The sequence below is a fragment of the Oryza sativa genome, chromosome 6, assembly GCF_034140825.1.
Source record: "Oryza sativa Japonica Group chromosome 6, ASM3414082v1".
Classification (NCBI taxonomy): Eukaryota; Viridiplantae; Streptophyta; class Magnoliopsida; order Poales; family Poaceae; genus Oryza; species Oryza sativa.
The window spans coordinates 27,238,825-27,261,652 of record NC_089040.1 but is presented as its reverse complement, the minus strand read 5'-3'; the positions used below and the strand labels follow the sequence as shown (position 1 = coordinate 27,261,652).

The 22,828-nt window shown below is 42.3% G+C and overlaps 2 protein-coding genes across 2 annotated transcripts; one reads left to right on the top strand and one right to left on the bottom strand.

The window, feature by feature from the left end:
• Nucleotides 1-12,049: 12,049 nt before the first annotated feature.
• On the bottom strand, nucleotides 12,050-12,715 carry LOC4341658 (uncharacterized). Its single transcript, XM_015787526.3, has one exon. The coding sequence runs from the start codon at nucleotides 12,625-12,627 to the stop codon at nucleotides 12,319-12,321; it is 309 nt and encodes a 102-aa protein (XP_015643012.1). The 5' UTR covers nucleotides 12,628-12,715; the 3' UTR covers nucleotides 12,050-12,318.
• A 6,017-nt stretch (nucleotides 12,716-18,732) lies between these two features.
• On the top strand, nucleotides 18,733-21,824 carry LOC4341657 (uncharacterized methyltransferase At2g41040, chloroplastic). Its single transcript, NM_001428231.1, has 7 exons — nucleotides 18,733-18,968; nucleotides 19,667-19,767; nucleotides 19,853-20,075; nucleotides 20,271-20,464; nucleotides 20,840-20,951; nucleotides 21,117-21,230; nucleotides 21,314-21,824. The coding sequence occupies exons 1-7, from the start codon at nucleotides 18,813-18,815 to the stop codon at nucleotides 21,449-21,451; spliced, it is 1,038 nt and encodes a 345-aa protein (NP_001415160.1). The 5' UTR covers nucleotides 18,733-18,812; the 3' UTR covers nucleotides 21,452-21,824.
• The last annotated feature ends 1,004 nt before the right edge of the window (nucleotides 21,825-22,828 follow it).

The following is a 22,828-nucleotide window of genomic DNA, read 5'->3' as shown; positions in this document are numbered from 1 at the left end:
CACAGATCTACTCCAGTCACACAAGAACAAAATTGAAGAGCCTCGACCTGACCTTAGGTGGCATACATTTACTGGCACCCCCTCATTAAAAGGACAACTGGGCCTACAGGAATGCACCCCAGCAGAATCTTAAAGTAGTTCAGTTCATTAATAGGATGCTTTAGGTTGTAATTGGAGCACCTGATCCCTCCTAGTACCATGACAGAAGGGGGAGTGCTTTGCTTTAGCCTTTAGCATCATCCTCCTGCAGAAGTAGCATCCTAGGAGAGTATGCCATCCTCTTTTCATCCATAGAACACATGATTCTCCAAGCTTTCCATAGAAGTGGAACTATTTCTTACTAATATTTATGCATTTTGCGACTAAAATGAAAAAGGAAAACGAACGCGAAATACTTATAAGTTCATTATAAAAATGATCGCGTCTTCGCTCTTATAGGTATTTCTTTTATGTGCTAAAACTAAGTGTTTTTTTATGTGAAAAGAAGGCAGTTCCAAGCATTATGGTGGATTAATCTTGCTGGTCCCGACAGAAGAAAGATGAAACCTAAGAAACTGTCCAACTAGGACGGCAAAGCGAGTGTTAAACAAAATGGAAGAAGATGGGAGAAGGACGTCGCCATGGGTGGCACAGCGTGGGGCCTCCGGAGCTCGTGTCCCCAATCAGGGGTGTTGGTGTCCGCCCCAACATCTCCATTGGGCAAGAGGATACTCCACTTTATCAAGTCCTTTGCCAGCTTCCTCACAGGTGGTGTAATCATCAGCATTGATCATCTTTAACCACCACCTAGTAGCCAATACTCAAATACAGTACCTGCTATCTGTGTGGAGAGATGGGTGAGTGGTAGTAGGAGAAATTTGAGCAAGCTGCAGTTAGATGTAGGACAGAGTACAGTAGCTATCTACTATGTGGACAGATGAATGAGAGTAGTAGGATAAATTTGAGGAATAAGCGGTTATCTATAGTATTTGTCATGAATTTCCTTTGATTAACGTGTAACGCGCAAAAAAAATCAGCTGAAAATGACGGAGGTAGTAAAATTTTAGAGTTCAGATAAATCTAACTATGGTGATGATTTAATATGAAAATTCTATTTTGAATCTCCATGATTTCAATAAAATTGTACCGTAGGTTTTTCAAAGAACCTGAACAACTGACCGGGTTGCTGTACTATAAATCCCATGCTGGTCATTTTAAAATATCCATAGTTTATAACAAGATGATTGAGTTAAGCTCCGATGGAATCTCCTTTGTATTAGAGTTGTTTGCATGCATATCTCGATTAATTAGAAATGAATCTTGTAACTTAACGTAAGGTAAGGTTATTCTACATACAGGGGAGATTGTCACCAGGTGATTCCAAGTAATCTACTCCCTCCGTCCTATAATATAAGGGATTTTGAGTTTTTCTTGTATTGCTTGATCACTCGTCTTATTTAAAAAATTTTAGAATTATTATTTTTTTTGACTTACTTTATTATCCAAATTACTTTAAGCATAACTTTTCGTTTTTTATATTAGCACAAATTTTTTGAATAAGACGAGTGGTCAAACAATGCAGACCGGTCATCTTACCTGTCGTGAACTGTGATCTGACATCTATTTCAAAGAGGACAATAATTTCCATGTTCTAGGTATGGGCCAAGAAAAAAAACACGCACACTTTTGATTACTGAATAATTAAACCACCTCGCAAGTGAGATATTTTAGCTTTATGAGATACTAGTTTGCTGTCGTGCATGGAATAAAGAGGGATGTGATTGTGAAAGAGTGAAGCAAGGATTTCGTCCCCACGTTGAACCCTTAATCAAGGGCAAGAGGGTGTCCAAATTAGTTGATGATCTGATCCCGGGGAAAAGTTCATCCTTAAACCGTGATTATTTTAGCATGGTTTAAGACTTTAAGCTAATTGGAGACGAATGCTGATGAAAAGAAAAGAAATACTATACCTAAGCGTCTTGATGCATTCAGTTTTGGATGCACCCTGTACTTTTTTTTTTTACTCGTCTCCGACGCACACGGCAAGCTGTTTCTGCGTGTTCTTCTTGTCACATAGCCTGGGATTTGCTGTGACCAGGAGGGAGCATAGTCACCACCAGCCAGCCTCACTGTCACACACTGTTTTGCTTAAGATTCCTTGTACCCTGCACTTTATTGGAATCCAGGTCCAGTTAAGTGACAGTCAAAATGGTAACAGTGTTGAGCTGCCTGACCACCTGCCAGCAAACACACCTTGATCCTGTCACACAGCAAAACGGCTTCCGAAGAGGCATCCTTTGTAGGATTCCAATCGTACATAAAACAAATTATTTGACATTTCGAAACAGAGGATTGGAGCTTTCTACATTTCGAAACAGAAAATTCTTTAGAAATGGCTTAATGCATGTATATCTTAGAAAAAAAATCAGTAGAAAACATATCCTATGTAGACAAACTTATATGTGTATCGTGCATATCAGTAACAAATATCACCAAAACTTTTAGACAAAAACTTCCAATAATATTTTACCTACATGTATGTAAAGTTTTAACTTAAATTCATTATATTTTAGTAGCACCTCAAAATTACAGTTGTAATAGTATAAATCTATTAGAATTTTATTTTTTTTATCTCTCTATGTATAAATTTGAAGGCGAGACTTTACACATAGACGTAACATGATTTTAAGTACATGTTCACTTTTTCTTTACTATTTCGGTAATATTTGTTAGTTAGTTTGAACGGTATGCATACGAAAGCTTATGTGCATGACATAAGTTCCTAAGTTAGTAAGAGCTAGCTCTAACCTCTTTAAAGTTTCTCTAACTCTATCTCTCCTCTCATACAAATTTTTATGTTTCTTCTATTGTCTGTCTAAATGATTATTTTCGTGTTTTAAAATATTTTATGTTACACAAGTACTTTTATTAAAATCCTATATTTTTTTCATTTTTCTGTGTTTTTCACCATTCCATTATTTAAAAGGGATCTCAGTGTGCTCTTCGATTCTTCGAGAAACGCACATGGGTCTTCCGGCTAGCTCCACAAGGTGGTGGGCTAGACGACCTGGTTTCGAAGCCTCACCCCTTCTAATTATTGATTAGGTCCTTCCCTGATGTACGTGTTTTCTGTGCTCTTCGATTCTTCTGTTATCCCATTTACCACTTTCGGTCGTCTGAATTTACACCCTCAACTGTTTTCAGTGGGTATGTCGTCGTAAAAGATCGTGTTAATCTAGGGGAAAAAACATCTTTCACGCATAACCTACTAATAAAGAAGATTAGTAGTAGTAAAGAAGATTACTGGTTCACTCCCAAAGCACATGGCCCCAAATCCCCAGCCTGTGGGGAAGCAAGAGGGCACAGATATCCTCAAGCTCAGTCACAGGATCACAGACAGACTCACAGTGTTAGCCTCCTCTCCGTAGCAGATTGGCAGATGAGCAGGACGATAGGACTAGCAGTAGCTAGTGCAGGTGGTGTTTGGTTCTCGGAGAAGGTGGGTGGGATGCAGGGGGCGAGACCACTCCCTAGTTTGATTCATGGGTGGGATGATCCTAGTTTTTATTTGGTGCAAGCGATAAGGAAGAAAAGGGTTGGATGTTGCCTGAAGCCATCGTCAACCCATCGTCAAAGTGCTTGACACACCCCATACATCGAACAAAATAATGATATAACCGTGAATTCATAACTGGTAGTAGGTTATTATATTTAGGATAATATGAGTATTTTAGCGGTAAAAAATTACCTTTTATAAGTAATAGTATTAGATTATTATATTTAGGATAACTTATTCTATTTTGGAACAAATGCTTAAGAGCTTACGATGCATGCCCATTATAATAACATACTATCTTCGTCCCAAAATAAGTTTATTTTTCACGCATCTCATACATACTAATACAAAACCAGAATACTAGAATACTGTCACGCCCTGAAGTTTCCCTCTTTGCTTTAAAATTCATAAAATAAATCGTCCGAAGAAATGATTTAATTTAACCTAGAGATGAATCCCTAAATTAATAAATGCAAATAATAATTGGAATCGGTATGTGGAATTTTTCTTGAGTTCTACATGTCGAAATGTGCTAACAAGATTTTTAATGGAATTTTCAGAGCTCTAGAAATAATTTTAACCAATTAAAATCGAGCACAAGCAATATTTAAATCCCTGGAAAATCCCCTTTTTCCTTTTCTCTTCTTTTTCTTCCTTTTTCCTTCCTTTTTTTCCTCTTATTGGGCCGTAGGCCCACTTCCTCCCGCGCCCTTCCTCCTTGCTGGGCTGGCCCACTCCCTCCCTCCTCTCTCCGGGTCACCGACAGGTGGGGCCCACCTGTCGGCCCCTTCTTCCACCTCCAGCCGACGGTGGCAATCACCGCCGAAACCGCCGCGCCGCCGCCGCTTTCCCCGCTCCTCCCGCACCCACTCCGTGCCCCACGCCCCTCCCCACATTGTCGCGACGCCGCCCTCGCCTTCCCGCCCGCGCCGCGCGCCCACAAGGGGCGGATTCGAATTTTGAATCCCCCCAGCTCTCTCTCCCCACTCCCCCACGTCGGTGAGAAATCCGGCCGCCTCCCAGCCTCGTCCGTCCCTCCCGAGCCCATATAAACCATCCCCGCATTCTCCTCCTCATTTTTCCTTTTTCCATCGGCCGCTCCCGAGCTCTCCACCGCGCCCGCACCGTGCGCCCACCCGCAGCCGCCATCTCCACTGCTCCGGCCGCCTCTAGCAGCCGCTAGGGCCGCCGCCGCACCACGCCGCCACTGTCGTCGGGTTCGCGCGGCCGAGGTCCGCCTCGTCCACCCCTCATCCGTCACAATCCGTCGCCGAAGATCATCCGTCACAATCCGTCGCCGAGGTTTCCGCTTGCCGTGGACTCCCTCTCTCCCTCTAACCTCTCTCTTTTCCTCTCTTAGGGTGTCCCGGAGCTCGGCCGCTGTTCGCCGTCGCCCTCCGGTCGCTCGCCGTCGCCGTTCGTCGTCGCCTCCTCCCGCGCCGTCCGAACCCCGGTGAGGCACCCCTCCCCCGTTTTTCCCCTTCCTCTCCCTCCTAGCGCCGAGCCGGCGCCGCCGTCGCGCCGCCGCGTCGCCGGTCGCCGCCGTCGGTGGCCGCTTGCCGCCGCCCCTCCATGGCCAGCCGGCTTGGAGCCAAGCCGAGCCCGGCAGACACCACCCCCCCCTTTGGAGCCGCTGCCGGTGGGGTCCGCCTGCCAACCACTCCCTCTCTCTCTCCCATTGAGTCACTGACCCGTGGGTCCCGTTTGTCGGCGCCGCCCCACCCCCCCCCCTCGATGATGTCAGCATGGACCTTTATTGCGCAATAAAATCCGTTAAGGCCTTTTCTTTTATAGTAAAAACACATTTAATCTTCTAAAATTCATATCTAATTCATCCGAACTCCGTTTAAGTCCATTCAAGTCTCAGTAAATTCATAAAAATGCATAGAATCCATTAAAAATGGTTTTGTTTCCTGTTTCAGTAGTCTTATAGCATGTTTTGCTTGTGTGCTTTGTTTGTCGCGTAGATCTCGGCCGTTTCGTCGCTCTACGGTTTCTCGAAGACGTTGTTGTGGTCTCATCAGTGTGAGAACAAGGCAAGTCATGCATTACAATTGATCATATTGTACCCAATTTATAAATGTCCCGCATTTCTATTAAATGTTGCATTCTTTTACAATATCATGTGGGATGGGTCTTACTACTCAGCCATATATTGTTTACTTCCTCCGGTTCCATATTAATTGACGTTTTGGAGAAGGTTGAGGTCAAACTTTTATAAATTTGACCATCAATAACTTTAAAAATATTTAGTTTGAAGGAACTAGAACAACATATATAGATTTGTCTTTTAAAGTACTATAATAAAATAAAAGTAAACATGCATTTATTTATTATATATATTATAATAGAAAAATAAGATCAAATATGTATTTGTAGACCGTGTCATTGTCCAAAACGTCAACTAAAATGGAACCGGAGAGAGTATCATCTATTTTCATCAACTCCGATGTAATAAGTGCGCATGTATTATGAGTGTGTATTTGGATTGTGTTTTAAAATAATTCTTAAAAATAAATTTATTTTAAATAAACAAGAGGAGAAAATGATTTTATTATTGTGAGACGGAGGGAATAACCGCGAGAAATTCAGGTGTTTTATCCAGTTGGAAGCGAGAGGGGGAGAGAGGCCACATGGGCCACATGCCCAGGAATCCAGCTAGCCGGACACCCAGGTGGCTTGCACCCTCTTGCAGTCGCGCGGCCTTCTGCTTCTTTACAGGTTTTGCCGGTACTCGCGCGCGCCCCGGAACTCGCGTCGCGTCGCGTCGCCCACCACTTCTTCCCCCCGTCTCGCCTCGCGGCGCGTCACCACCTCGCCACCACCACCGCGTCGCGTCGCGTACTACTCGCGTGGCGCGCCTCTTATTCTATGCGTATAAGAGCAAGTATTAGTACAGTGGACTACTCATAGCAAGTTTAATAATAGTATAGCCCACTACTAACTCCAAATCATTTATAGACAATATAATAGTCAATTCATGCAATATTTGCTTATTATACTATTAATATCTAGTCCCACCTATCATACGCACATTACGTATTGCAGTCCGTGCTACAGATGGCTACAGATATGTAACTTGCTGCTCTTCTCTCTTCCTTTATCTTTTTAAAATATGTTTATAGTTGGCTTATAGCCTGCTATTGTACCTGCTCTAACTTCAAATCATCTATAGCCAAGTTAATAGTTGATTCATATAATATATAATAGTTACATATAAATATATATTACACTATTAATATATAGTCCCACCTTTTTATACACATAAAACATTTTGAAATCCGTGTTGCAGCTAGCTACAAATTTGTAACCTAATTTCCTTCTTAGGGCACCCGCAATGGTTATCTATAGGCTCTCTACAAGAGATCCATGTCAACATATTTTCTTACTTGGAAGATATTAAATGAAGAGAGAGAGCAAAACTATCTACTAACCTGGAGATAGTCTATAGAGAAAAACGAGGCAATGCATTAGAGAGCTATAGATACCGATGTAGACATACTATTGAGGTGATTTACTATTAATCTAGTCTATTGCTGAGATGTACATGTTTTATAGAGAGCAACTTACTTTACCATTGCGGGTGCTCTTACTCTTCTCTAAGGCCCTCTTATCACATTCACTTGTATTTATAGCTAACTTGTAGTCTGTTATTGTACTCGTTCTAAGGCCATGTTTAGATCCCACTCTAAATTTTTTCACCCTGTCACATCGAACATTTAAACACCTGCATGAAGTATTAATTATAGGCTAAAAAATAATTGCACGTATTGCGACTAATTTGTGAGACGGATCTTTTAAACCTAATTGCTCCATCATTTGATAATATGGTGCTACAGTAAACATTTGCTAATGACAGATTAATTAGACTTAATAAATTCGTCTCGCGGTTTACTGACGGATTATATATAATTAGTTTTTTTATTAGTGTCCGAACACCCCATACGATACGCTATATAATATCTAATATGACACGTTAAAACTTTTACACCTGATCTAAACACCCCCTAAATCACCTCACCTATGTACCACTGTACTATCCACCGCTCCCATGTCGGCATTCCGTTCTTTCAGCTGCGATTTCCTCTCTCTTTTTTTGTTATCTTCTCCGTGGGTTTCTCCGCTCTTCTCACATGGATCTTTGACCGGGGAAAAGTGATGGATGGATGCTGTGCATTTTGTTTGGTCACTTGTCCATTCAGGTTTTGTTTGGATCTAGTCTTAGATCGTGGAGATCATCCAGTGGCAGTACTAGTACTTTGTTACTGTATGTATTATTCAGGATGGATTGCACATTTGATTAGTATTTGCATGGGCAGAAGGAATCAGGCAACAGTTTAAGAACACAGGATGCAATCACATTTGGCAAAGGCTTTTTAGCTGAAGATTGGATACTCCTCTCAATCTGTCGCCTCAAACAAGCAGCAATGTATGCATCGCACGTGAGGTCAATGGGAGGGGAGATTGATGTCACGTGGCAAGCCAGAAAAGAATGGGCATGTTCACTTTGATTTCATTTTCAACCTTACCAAATTTTAGGAAAGTTGCTAAAAAAAGTGACTACATTTAGTTTGCTGTCAAATTTTAGTAACTATATAAGAAATTTTGGCAAACTATGTTAAAATTTTGGTAATGCCAAAATTTAGTAAGGTTTTTTTTTTGCAACAAAGTGAACAGGCCCAAAGAAAACGTCTTCGTACATTTCGCTTGGTCGACATGGCGAGCACAGGAGCGAAACTTCAGTAAATTCATTATCCATCATAGCACAAGTATCAATAAAAAAAATAACTAAAATAACTTTTTTTATCAAATTCCAGTGTAGATATTACTTATTTTTTCTACTTTTAATGTACTTGTTTCATACTGCCACAAACTTCAATATAATAATTATTTAAAAATAAATTTACTTTAGAACAAATCAGAGAAGAAAAATGGTGTTATTTTAGGACCAAGTATGTCCGATGTGGTTAGGCAGCTGTGACACATACGGATGTTTCTAGCTGCAACCATGACTGTATTTAATTGGACCAGTGGCTCAGTACTCCTCCCATACCTGCCACACCAGACATTTCCGCACCTAATTTGCTTTTGGTTACTAGGGCTACATTTGCTGCAACCTTTTCTTCAATCTTGTCTCTTTGCTTGCCTTGCGTACTTGGCTAGTAGTTGGTCGTCTTCTGTTTTTTTATGGGAGAAAAGAGGCCCATGAATGTTCTTGGATCACGATAGGCCGTTCTAAGTCTACAAGCCTGGTAGTGAGGCTGGTAGGCCCAATAAATTCGGCCCATTGAATGGCCCAATCCTGACATGAAGGCGAGAATCAGTGGGCTCCGTGTGCAGGTAATCAGATTCTGGAAGTGAGCCTCACCATCAAAGGCCGTGTGTCTGTGGCCCTTTTAAGCTGTTGCTGGTTTGCGACGGGAAAAAGTCCACTTAGACTCCCTTAATTGTTCACCGAATCTAATTCATGAGCCTTAACTGAAAAAACGGGTAGAACGACTCCCCGAATTATAGAAACGAGTGTATTTTCACTCCTCCAGAGGTTTTGGAGGGCGGTTTTTACTGACGTGGTGGTGCTAACCCGATTTTTATTACACATGGCGCTTATGTGGCATTAGAATTTAAAAAATATCCGTGGGACCCATATGTCATTCAAACACAAAATATATTGTGGGACCTACCAACATGTGGGGCCCACATGTAATCCTTTCTCCTTCCTTTCTTCCTCCTCCCTTCCTCCTCCCTTCTCTCTCTTTTCTCTCCCCCTTTTTTCTTCCCCCTTCGAATGAGCAGCAGCAGCAGGTTCAGCCCACCACCACCCACCACATTACCCGCAATGTCTCCTGCCGCGCCCGCCCCAGCGAGCTCCTCGCCATCGTCGACCCCAGCGGCGCCGCCAAAGTCCACCCTTCTCAAGATCCTCACCGGCCGCCTCCACCCCTCCCCGCCTCCCGACCTGCTCCTCCTCAACGGCGTCCCCGCCACCACCGCCAACCACCGCCCCCGTCACCCGGCGCGACGTCCTCTTCCCGCTCCTCACCATCCGCGACACGCTCTGCTTCAGCTCCAGCACCCGCCTCTCCCCCAAGCACATCGACGCCTGCGTCGACACTGGAGCTGACATGGGTGGAGGCGGAGGAGAAAGAGGCGCACTCGCCTCGACACCGTGCCGCCTCGGCGTCGTCCGCCGTGCACCGCCGCTCGGTCGTGCCGCCCCTTCCGCCGCCGCTGCACGCAGTCGTGTGCCGTCGTCGGCCTTTCTCTCTCAAATCCCGTCGCCGTCGCCCTTCCCGTGTCCCTAGCGACTGCCCCGAGTCGCCGCCCTAGCCGCTCGTGCCTTCTTCCCCCCTTTCACCGCACCGCTTCTTCCGCCGCGCTACCGTCGCCGGTGACTCTCGGTCTTCACGCCGTCGTGTGTGCGTCGCAGTGGTGGAGTGGCTCGACCAAACCAACCGTGCGAGCCGCGTATCGCTCCTTGCGCGCAGCCATGTCGGCACTCCGGCGAGCTTCGCCGCCGCCGCCGGTCGCCATCGTGTCTCCTCTCCCCAATCCAAGCCGGTGAATGGATTGCCCATCTTCTCCTCTACCCTCCAGTGCTAGCACTTTCCCCCGGATCGCCGCCGTGAGCCGTCCGATCCGGCGCCCCCTCCTTCTCTCCTCTCGTCTTGCCACCGTGGCTGCCCACGTGGCGTTGACCGACCCTGCCCATGTCCAGTCAGCCGGTCAGCCCTCCTCTCTCTCTCTCTCCCGTGCTTGTGGGCTCTCCACGTAAGCGGCACGTCGACGACACATGGGACGAAAACCGGGTCAACACCACCACGTAACTGTCACGTCAGCCAAAACCGCTTGCAAAATCACCCAGTAAGTTAAATTACACCTGTTTTAATAGTTTAAGGAATCATCTTATCTGGTTTTCTGGTTAAGGGTACAAATTAGATTCGCTCGATATTTAAGGGAGTCAATTGGACTTTTTTCCTTTGCGACGCTGCTAGGCCCGTAAGGCTATACGACATCAAAAGTTACAGTACGCATTGCGCTTTAGGACTTTCTTTCTTCATCTTAAAAATCGAATTATTGACATATATTATATGTTTCATGCTTCGAAACATATATTTTCTTAAAGAAAATTTTTCTACTACATTACTACATTAACTATCACTATTGCCTCTTTCTCCTAGTAGTTGTAAGTAGTAGTGCTAGTTATTTTTGGCTATTATCTAAAAAAAAGTTATTTTTGGCTGCCCTGGCGGCCTGTTTTTTCTTTCCTGTTTTGTTCCAGAACATGAACAATGTTAGTTAGATCATGTTTTGTCACTTGAAAGCTTCCGATAGCTGGAGTTATATATTACTTCCTCCATTTCACAATGTAAAACTTTGAAGCATTGCTTATATTAATATAGATATTAATGAATCTAGATATATATAGTGTTTAGATTCATTAATATCTATATGAATATGGACAATGCTAGAAAATCTTACATTATGAAATGAAGGGAGTATATCAGAAGCTTTTCAAATATAACTAGTGTCTACATACCCACAAATCCATTGGTCATACTCGTGACAAAATGCAGAATGCAATCTTTTATTGATCGGTGGAGCTGAAGAAGCAAAGCAAACACCTTGTGACGAGTTAGATGGGATCAAATTGCACACGGACCGCACCGGGTACTTCGGGTACTTCTATAGTTAGGACTTGTTCTTTCCTCCAATAAAAGTTGGACAAAAATTTAGATATCCGTGACACGTTTCATGTGAAACTTTCTATATAAAAATTACTCTAAAATATCAGATAAATATAATATCAGATAAATATATGTTTTAAGTTTGTAATAGATAAAACTCAATTAACCCTATGTTAATAGCATATCGTTTTATGTAAAATACTTAATCTCCATCTGCATGAGTTTCAAAAACCACCTTAGTCCAATGTAGCAGCAGCAGCTCGCGCACACGTGCACGCGCCAATTCGAGTGGCGAGTACTGCGCATTTGACCGTCCAAAAGCGTCCGCTAGCTTGATCCACGCACAACAGTCACGTTACAAAAGGGGTGGCACTCGTAGACTGGACAGTGCAAGTGTGGACCAGACCGTGTGGTGGCAATGGCATATTGGCATCTGCAACGGGCAAGACGGCGAGGCAAACGGCTACCTCCACTCAACTCGCCTCCTCGCCTTCCCCATCGCATCGGATCCACCAAATCCTTCTCGGTTTGACCCAGCACGCGCATCCGGTCCAAGTCCAACCAACTGGCTGCGCAGCCTGCAACGCAGCAACGTCCATTTCTCTCTTTTTTTCTCATAAATCCCCTTAATTTTTCCCCTTTCTCCAAAGGCGCCAAATTTTGCAGAAAAATCCAAACCCCGGCTCAATCCCCAAATTTCGTCGTCATATCCCCCGGCGAAAAAGACCAATGCGCACGCGGGAATGGGAGTACACTCCTACTGCGCCACCAAACTCGCCTCGCACACGCGCGGGCCCACATGTCATTCACCGATTCACGAGTCCAAAACTACCGCGGTAAAAGGAGGGAGAGATTTTTTTTCAAGACTAAAATCGCCCCAATTCTGGGATACATCACCAATTTTTCACAAACATCTCGATATGTATCGAATTACATAGGAAACCATGTGTCGAAACCATGGGAACATTTCCTCTAAGCTAATAGTGTAGTAATAATCTCACAATTTTTGATGCTGTAGTTTAATCATGAGTACACAGTTTAATCTCTCTATAGTGAAGAAGAGTTAGGGCGTGGAGGAGGAGACAGGTGGGGTACAGTTCATGAGATGGCGATGGCCGTCGACCGCCGCGCCGGCGCCGCCACCGGCGAGGGCGGGAGCCGGGAGGAGAAGTTCTTGTACCGGAAGGCCGCGGCGGCGTCGTCTGCGGCGTCGTCGTCGCCGTCGCCATCGTCGAAGTTGAGCGCGTAGCTGAGCGGGTCGTACCCGAACTCCCCCGCGGCCACCCGCCGCCTCCACCTCAGCTTCTCCCCGCTCCGCCGCTCCCCCGGCGAGCCGAAGCAGCAGCACACCGTCGTCCTCAGTCTGTGCCTTAGCGACGACGGCGACGTCGGCGGCGATGCCTCCATCGAGCTAGCTCTCGCCGTAGTAGTGGATTGGGATCACTGGTGATTTTTTGAGATGAATTTTCCGATGATGAGATGGTGGTTTTGGTTTGGGTGGAGAGACGAAGGGTGCGGCTAAATAGGGACGGGCCTCTGACGGCGTGAACTGGGAAGTGACGGCGGCTAGCTACTACTCCCTCCGTCTCCGTCCCAAAATAAGTGCAGTTTTACACTATTCACGTTTAACATTTGACCGTTCATCTTATTTGAAAATTTTTTATGATTAATATTTTTATTGCTATTAAATGATAAAACATGAATAGTACTTTATACGTGACTAAATATTTTCAAATTTTTCATAAATGTTTTAAATAAGACGGATGGTCAAATGTTGGACACAGATATCTACGGCTACACTTGGTTTGAGACGGAGGTAGTACGGAGTACGCGGTGGGGGAAGCGCCGTTACGCGTGCAGTTAGACGTGGGGGCCGTTTGGGGATTTTGCTTAGCGTAGGCGGGTTGCGGATGACGACGTGGGGCCCACGGCTCAGCGGGACCAGCAACGGATCGATGATGATTGATGATAACGGTCGGTCGTGCAGGCAGCCTGTCGCGGATGACAGGTCAGGGCTAATACGATCATTATGCTGTTGCAGATTAGCATGAGCACATATGTGATGAACTATTAGGGCACCCAGAATTGTTATCTATAGACTCTCTACAATATATCTATGTCAGCATATTTTCTTAATTGGAAAAGATTAAATGAAGAGGGAGAGCAACGCTATCTACTAATCTTTAGATAGTCTATAGAGAAAAACGAGGCAATGGATTAGAGAGCTATAGATATACATGTAAACATACCATTGAAGTGGTTTACTATTAATCTAGTCTATTGCTGAGATATACATGTTTTATAGATAGCACATTATTTTACTGTTGCCGGTGCTCTTAGCGATTCTACAAATCTGTAAATACAATGAACTGATTGTGAAAATTCAGGCTACTTCTAAGATGTGAAGAAGATTGTACTGGCCTACTGCTATTAATTACTCTCTCCATTTCAAAAGAAATTAATCTAAGATGAGCCACATTTTTATATAGGTTGATTTTGATTTTTTTTGGAACGAAACAAGTAAACTTATTTTTTCCATTGGCAGTCACACCAGTTTGCAATCTTGGTCTCCTCCTGGGCTACGCAATCGCGTCAAACGTATTAGACTCCGTACCACCTTAATTAAGACCCCTTCCCCAAATAGGAGTATAATAATACCCCAACTAATCATCGCCATATCTCCGTGCAAAACCGGATAAGAATTCCACACAGCCGAAAGAGCAAAATAAGCTCACATGGCGGCCGATGGCGTGCGTTCGTCCAGCTCCTCCAAAGACCCACAGATACGCATAGAACGCGATAGCCGACTGATTAAGATTCTCTTCAGTCAAATGAACAAATGCACAGTAACTTTGTCATATGAACTTAAATATTATCGGGTTTATATATCAATAATAAAGTCACGTGACTTCGATTACAGAGGATCCTCGTCCTAAGCGACACCCCGAAAGCGGCCCCCTCCGCCCGGGCCGCGTTAAGGCGAAAAAAAAGCAAGCAAAAAAGAGATTAGAAAAACGTTTATGAACGCGAGGCGAACCCGATGCTAGCCCGAAGATATCGGCGGGCGGCGGCAGCACGGGCGGACGAGAAGGCGAGGGGATCAAAGGGGAAAAGCCTGGATAGCCTCTCCACGTCTGCTTTTCGCGACGGCGACCGCCGCCAGCTCGAGTGGTAGCTAGTGGTCGGCTCGGACGAAAGGATCGGAATCAGCTGCTGCTTTGTTGGCTGTTTGCTCGTCAAGTGGCCTCGCTGAGGTGCGGGGTGCAGTGGATCGGAGTGGATAGGGCGAAATGTCCTGCGGTTACTGTCGGTTTTGGTTCCCGCGATGCAGGGATGCAGGCTGTTTCGAGCGCACGTAGCACACCGGATTTGTATGGCTGCAACGGATGGTCTTTGGATTAGGTAGAGGGAAAAAAGCAAACCGAGTCCCTTTGTAGTGTTTTGTGTAATTAAATTTCTCGATCGATATGTTCATGATTGTAACATTGTTGACGAGTAATCCAATAGAGCTCGTTTATATGCTTATATGTTAAATTTTATAAATTTTAATTTTATAGTTGATTTTGTGGATTTTTATTATGGTTTATTTTACAATAATCGCTAATAACATGTATATACTAATTTTACTAAATTAATTTTAACTTACTAATAAACGGTGGTTTATATAAGCATAAATATAAGGGAAACAATAAAGCCGATATTTTTATTTGGGTGCAGCCGTGGAGGCATCTTTGATAATCGGACCGATGAATGGCCAAATGAACAATTGAAGATACCTCTGAGAACGACCAAATAGGTTATGATCCCGTCAGCTCTCCATGAAATGAGAGCTCTGACTGCAGAGTCTTAACGAAAATAATAATGCTACTAATTCGCAGATGGAGTAAAGCCTGACGCCTAAGGGGGAGTTTGGATGGGTTAATCCGTCACATCGGATGTTTAATATTAATTATAAGTATTAAACGTAAACTAATGATAAAATCTATTTTATAACCCTAGACTAATTCGCAAAATAAATCTATTGAGCCTAATTAATTCATGATTAGCCTATGTGATGCTACAGTAAACATTCTCTAATTATAGATTATTTAGACTTAAAACATTTGTCTCGTGGATTAGCTCTTATTTATTATGCAATTAGTTTTGTAAGTAGTTTATGTTTAATACTGTAAATTAGTGTCCAAACATTCAATGTGACATAGACTAAAGTTTGGTCCCTGAATCAAAACACCCCTCTAAGATAGTGTCATAGTGCACTAGTGCTACATGACCGAATTATCTACTACGAAGTACAAGCGAGAGATAAGGATCAGATTCACAATCAATCACTTTTCTCCTGCGAGATAAGCTACTATAAGTTGCGCCACATCTCGATGCCAAAACGAACGGTGGATGATGTCGTAGCCACGCATGCTATATGAATGGATAGATATATACCTTCCCTTCCTCCCGCAGGAAAGAACTAGCATCACTGGTTCACTGTCTCACTCATCAAAAGCTTAATTATGTAACACTCAAAAGTGCCCATTCGAGAAATACACGTAATCAAACGATTTGTTTAACCTGACGATTTTCTCCTTGACCCATGAGGACATGAGTCACGTCGCACCATTAAGCTCCAAAAAATATGAGACAAAATTGCTGACAGGATCACAGGATTGGGTTCAGTCTCGATTTGCCGATCGAACCCTTGGAAGCTGTGGGCTAATCACAGGTGCATGTGGCACACAGTAAATTGCACTAAAACAGAGGGCTAACTTGTCACGTATCGCAACTTGCAACGTACAGTACCCTTTTGTCGGAAAAAGTTAACCTAAATTTAGATGCGATGTAAACTAATACAATAATCTAAATATATATTTTTTTAAATTCATTGTACTCTACTGTGTCATAACAAATTCTAGTTTATTTGTTTTTCCTTTTTGCGCAGGAAGTAAGTTCTCAGAGCAAGTTTAACAGATGAACTCACTATCACTTATCAGTCTATCTTAGAGGGGCGAATGCCTTTTTCTCGTGAAAGGGAGATGCCTAATCGTATCGGTTACTGTGTGATAGTCTGACAACCATATGGCGTCCCATGAGAACAAGGATAAATCAGCTATAAACTTATCTTAAAAAAGAGAAAAAATGCGTTAGCTCTCGTATAGTAAGAGTTAACTCTATACGTGTTTTAAGATAAACACATTGAATGTATAAGTAAGAGAAATAGTGAAGAGAAGAAAATTTAAAGGTAACTTAATCTATTATATATATATATATAGTAAATTTGTTTGGTGCTCCATGGTGCCCGGGCACCATTGTTGAAATTGAGTATATACCTAATTCAAATGCAATTAAAACTTTTTCAATTACTTAGGTATTAACATTAACTACTTTACTAACAAGTTTAAAGCAAGTTTGAACTGAATTTGAACTTGTTTTTGTTAGATGTTGATTCTAGGTATATAGCATCCATACATATAATTAGTTAGGTATGTAATCATGGATTGTGAAATAAAGTTAAATTTGAGTTGTTTTGTTGATAAGTATAGGTATGAATCAAATTATTATAACTAGGTATATACTCACAATTTGAAAATTTTGAAAAATTTGAGTGATTTTGTGCATTAGATACCATGGTGCCCGGGCACCATGGTGCCCCATATGAGTGTCCTATATATATATATATATATATATATATATATATATATATATATATATATATATATATATATATATATATATATATATATATATATATATATATATATATATATATATATATATATATATATATATATATATATATATATATATATATATATATACAGTGACTGGAAAGTATCAACGGCCAGGCGATAATTACGATAAGTTGATGGCTGCAAGCAGTTGGCCTGCTGCCGGATTGCTTTCGATCAATGTCGCTAGACGCTGCACCTGATTAAGGGTATTCCCAACCCAATTACTATGATAGTGTCCAAAGTATTAAATAAGTTGTCACCTAGAACAAAAAAAATGATGTGGCAAGTGAATAAATGAAGAAAGAGAAGGAAACCATGTCTTATGTAAGACATGGTTTCTACACAACATTCAAGATATCATGCGAGATAATAGTGTTGTTTGCATTGAAAGAGTAGTCTCTAGTACTAGTTTCTTGATGATGTGGAGTTTATGAAAACCATGTCTAGTGTTATGGGTTGGGACTGCTCTAATGACGTGTATAGACGAAATCTCCGAAAGCAAATGTATCATGACAGTTATAAATATGAGAGTTTTCTTGCAAAATCATGTAAAGTTATAAATCCTGCGAAATTTTCCTCAACTATTAACAACTGCCATACGTTGCAACAAACTTATCATCTTCGTTTCAAAATAAACTTACAGTACTTAATAAAAATGTGACACAATCTAGTACAACGAATCTGAGCATCTCTATCCCCATACAATGTTAGCTATAACTACAAGAGGAGGACCAAGACAACGGAGAGAGATCCCATATCAAAACTTCAACTCAATATCCAGTTGAATTAGCCAGAGAAAAGCTTTCCCAAATCTTGTAACTTTGCAAATAAGAGATCCAAAGATGAACACGACAGGAGTAGAATGTTACATTTCCGAGCGATCGATCTAAACCTATATGAACCACATGTTTCATTATTTTTCTTCCAACCACGGACTCACATCTGTACACATGCTCCCTGGCTGAATCCAGAAAGGGGTTGGACATTTCTATGCTATTGGAAGTTTGGAACTCAGGCTCCGGTTGCTCGATCTCATCGTCGTGGGCAATCAACGATGTTTCTCTGTCAGACATATAGAAGAGAAAGCTCTCATTTTTGCATGCACATTTCTCAAGCGACCAGACATCATGTTTTTTTAAAAAATATAAAAAATATTTTAAAATACATCAATTTATATTAAAATTTAAAATAGTAAAATACTTCACTAATCGTATGTTACACTGTAAACTTAGCCAGGTATCGTAAGCGCGTGGTAATTGGAGTTGAGACCTGAGACGTGGCATCTGGCACGCGAATGAGTCACGTAAATTGGCCTTGTTTAGTTGGGGAAAATTTTTAGGTTTGGTTATCACATCGGATATACAGACACACATTTGAAGTATTAAATGTTGTCTAATAACAAAACAAATTACAGATTCCGCTAGAAAACCGCGAGATGAATTTATTAAGCCTAATTATTCCATCATTAGCAAATGTTTACTGTAGCATCACATTGTCAAATCATGACGCAATTAGACTTAAAAGATTCGTCTTGCAATTTACACGTAATTTGTATATTTTTTCCTACATTTAATCCTCTATGCATTTGTTCAAACGCTCGATGTTACAGCGTGAATTTTTTTATTTTGGAAACTTAAACAGGGCCATACGAGAAGGAAAAAAAAAATCCGCGACCCATCGGAGCAAAAACCACACCGGCACCGGCACCGCGCGAACGGCCGCGGCTCGCGCCACGCCGACGCTCTCCCGCCACAACCGCGGGTTTCCCCCCCCCCCCCCCCCCACCGAACTTACCTAAGCGTCGCCTCTCGTCTTTTTTCCCGTGCAACGTTGCAAGTGAAATCATCAATCGTGCGTGCGCTGCGCCCGACCATGGAGCTCGCGGTCAGAGCAGCCGCCGCGGCCTCCTGCTCCTCCGGCGCCTCGCTCCAGCTCCCGCGGGCCCGAGCCCCGCTCCGCCTCCTTGGCCACCGCCGCCTCCCCGCTCGCCGGGTGGCTGTCGAGGCCGCCGCGATCGCCGTCGAGCCGGTGAGTTTTAAGTCATTTGATGTTGCCGCCCCTTTGCCTGACAGGTGTTCGGCGTTATGCGGACCTGGCAGCAGGTCAGCTACTAGGTGGTCTGGAGCTAGTGGAAATCTCGCAGCGATTCTTTTTTTTTTCTTGCGCACTGAGGCGATTTCTTGCCTCTGCTGTAAATGGTTAGCTGTTTCTATCTCTTCTTTGCTATAAGTGCATAGGAGGCCATATATCTGCAAAGAAGCTTCGTAGAATACTGACAAGATACATTATCTGTGGATGATCAGCTGAGAAGTTACATGGACTTATGGACCTATAAGTTTTTTGAGACTTGAGACTAGTGACCACTTGGGTAAATTGGGTTTCGGGTACATGCTGATGATGACTAGCAGTAACGGGGCACCTACATATACCATGGTGGTTTTGACTTCTGCTTATTCAAGGTGCCCACGTATGCTGGGGCAGAGATGGGCTTGTCAATAATCACATTGCGTCTGAATGTCTGATGTTTCTCATTAGACCCTGCCCTGCTGTTTGTGTGTTATATCTTGGACTTTTGGAGTTCCAACCTGACAATAACGATAGCCTTTTTCGTTCTGTGTGAAACTAAAGAATTTGGCTGTAGCTTCTTTGAAGCAAAGGCTGGAATGAATTCCATTATTAAAAAAAAAACTGAAGAATTGATTGTCTCTGTGTTTTACACTTAATAGGAAAACAAAGTACCGCAGAGTAACAATTCAGAAGCCGAGGTGTTTGCATGCCCTGTTTGCTATGAGCCATTGATAAGGAAAGGCCCATCGGGCATAAACTTGTACGTACAATTTCATTTCTACATTATGTTTTGCATGTTTTGTTAGATTGGCATTTATGATATGTTCCTTTTATGCATGCTCCAGGCCATCAATTTATAGGTCTGGGTTCAAATGTTCAAAGTGCAACAAGTCATTCACCAGCAAAGATATCTTCTTGGATCTCACTGTCACTTCTGGAACAAAAGAATATAGTGAATTGAAGCCAGCTAGAACTGAGCTGTTCAGGAGCCCACTCGTCTCATTTCTTTATGAAAGAGGGTGGCGTCAAAATTTCAATCGAAGTGGATTCCCTGGACTTGACGAAGAGGTTCATTTCTAGGACATTCCCTTCGTTGTTTGATATCTCGGCGTTACTAAATAACAAAGTCTAGCCAACGTGACCTGTGGTGTAATATATTTCTGTTTCAATAAGTAAAGAAGCAATGTTAATTCACCAAGTGTTTACTATAGAACATAATCATTTCTTATGTATGTTTTTCTGATCTGTTGTTGGTTTCATCAGTTTCAAATGGCTCAAGATTATTTCCAATCAGTTGCTGGTGGTGTACTTCTTGATGTAAGCTGTGGCAGTGGCTTGTTCACAAGAAAATTTGCAAAATCTGGATCGTACTCAGCTGTGATTGCTTTGGACTTCTCCGAGAATATGCTTTGCCAGTGTTATGAATTTATTCAGCAAGATGATACTCTTGTAAACACGTGAGCTCTCTTCTTCATGTCTCTGAATTTCGTTAATATCCTTTCTGCTTTTCGTGTGAGTACAAAAAATTACAGCATATGTCACACAAATGAAACAAGACATAACCTTAACCACTTCTAACATAAATATATTATCAATTAAGCATTTTGCAGAGCATCACTTTGTCTGTTTGAAGTTACTAGTTTATGTAGTTTAATTTAATCTATGCATCAATTACCAGGCAACACAAAAATTACGTGATTAACATCCAAATGAACTGCAATTGACACAGAATTCTATTTTCTCCATCTGGTGCTTTTTAAGACAAATACTCCAATCTTTATTTAGTTCATGCCAGGTGCACAACTAACTGTTTTCCTCTTATGCTTACACAGAAATCTTGCTCTTGTAAGGGCAGATATTTCGAGACTCCCTTTTGCTTCATCTTCAATTGATGCCATTCATGCTGGAGCTGCTATCCACTGCTGGCCCTCCCCTTCGAATGCGGTTAGTATCTGTCCAATTTGCTCTCATGATTAAGGTGACTAATTTGGTCTGTATAGCAGTATTGGAGTCTCCAGATTTATGATAATGAATTGTTCTGTAAAACTGTCATCACTTTAAACTGCTTTCACCTGAATCTCTGTTCTTCTGCTCCTGTTTAATTATCAGGTGGCTGAAATAAGTCGAGTCCTGAGGCCTGGTGGTGTCTTTGTAGCAACAACCTTCTTATCTTCTCCCAGGAACAATCCCTTCTCTGTTGAAGCGTTGCGGCCACTGAGACAGGTAACTTTTTCTACTTATTTTCTGCTTATCTAACCCTATGAGCTTATGCAGTCATACTCACATTGCTGCTTTATATACTGCAGATTGTTGGACCAGTTAACACCAGCTACAATTACTTCACCGAAGGAGAGCTCGAAGACTTGTGCAAATCCTGCGGTCTTGTTAATTACAGCAGCAAGGTCCAGAGGTCGTTCATCATGTTTTCTGGGCAGAAGCCGTAGCCTAAAATTACATCAAAACCTTTGTAGCCAAAGTATAGCTGTCAATTCTACAAAAGTCTTTGTAAAATGCCATTCACCGATACCTGCATAGATTAGACCCAGCAGAAGTTTTTGCTTGGAATTCCTCTCCCTGTTATGAAGATATAGTTGTCACATGTATACTGTGCTTCAGTACAGTGATGTACCACAGCCAGGGTGTATTTCACACCTGGAAGAAAAAAAAAACGTTCTAGTACTATTTTCCCAACTTGTATAGGGCCTCTTTTGGAATGGAGGATTTTTTCAGGAATTGAACTATAATTCCTGTGGAATTCCTATAAGATTCCTACGTTCGAAAGGGCCTTAAATGATTTATTTAGGCCCATAAACTTTCAATCTAGGGTTTATAAGTTTGCAAAATTTATATTAGTACTACCTCCGTCCCAAAATAAGTGCAGACATGAGTTTCCGCGCCCAACTTTGATCGTCTGTCTTATTTGAAATTTTTTTATAATTAACAATTTTGTTGTTATAAGATGATAAAATATGAATAGTACTTTACTCGTGACTTATGTTTTTATTTTTTTTTTCAAATTTTTTTCAAATAAGACGAATGGTCAAAGTTGGGCGCTGAAAATTATGGCTACACTTATTTTGGGACAGAGGGAGTAGTTCACTACAAGTCCAATCTGCCAAAAGGTTACATCAACATGTTATGTGTGAATAGCGACCAGAGTTGAGTTGTGGGACTGGGGACAATCAGAAGACGGGGGCGTCTAAGTGTCTACTCCCTCCGTTCCTACAATATAAAGGATTTTGAGTTTTTGCTTGTAACGTTTGACCATTCGTCTTATTCTATTTTTTTTTCAAATATAAAAAACGAAAAGTTGTGCTTAAAGTACTGTGGATAATAAAGTAAGTCACAAATAAAATAAATAATAATTTCAAAATTTTTTGAATAAAACGAGTGGTCAAACGTTACAAGCAAAAAAAACTTTAAATCCCTTATATTATGGGACGGAGGGAGTAACTATTAGCCATGTTTAGATTTGGTGTTTAACTATTAGTCACTCATATATAAATAACAGCTCTCATGTGTCTTTGACATAGGGGTCCAGTGACAAGTGACAGATAGTTAATTGTCACAAAGTGGTAAATATTTAAATCTCTCCCAGAAAAGGGCTGGAGAGAGGTGATCCGTCCGCCCATGGGCTGCTATAAAAAGAGTGACGGCCCATCTAGTGGGAAGATTGGGCCCTCCAATCTAACGTCGGTTCCCACCGCGTAAACGGCCCAGATCTCACGCCAGCCCGGCCCGCCTGCGCCCGCACCCCCCACCCGCGCCGCCCCCGATCCGCACCCCGCATTCGGCAACCGAGCCCTCTCCTCTCACCGATA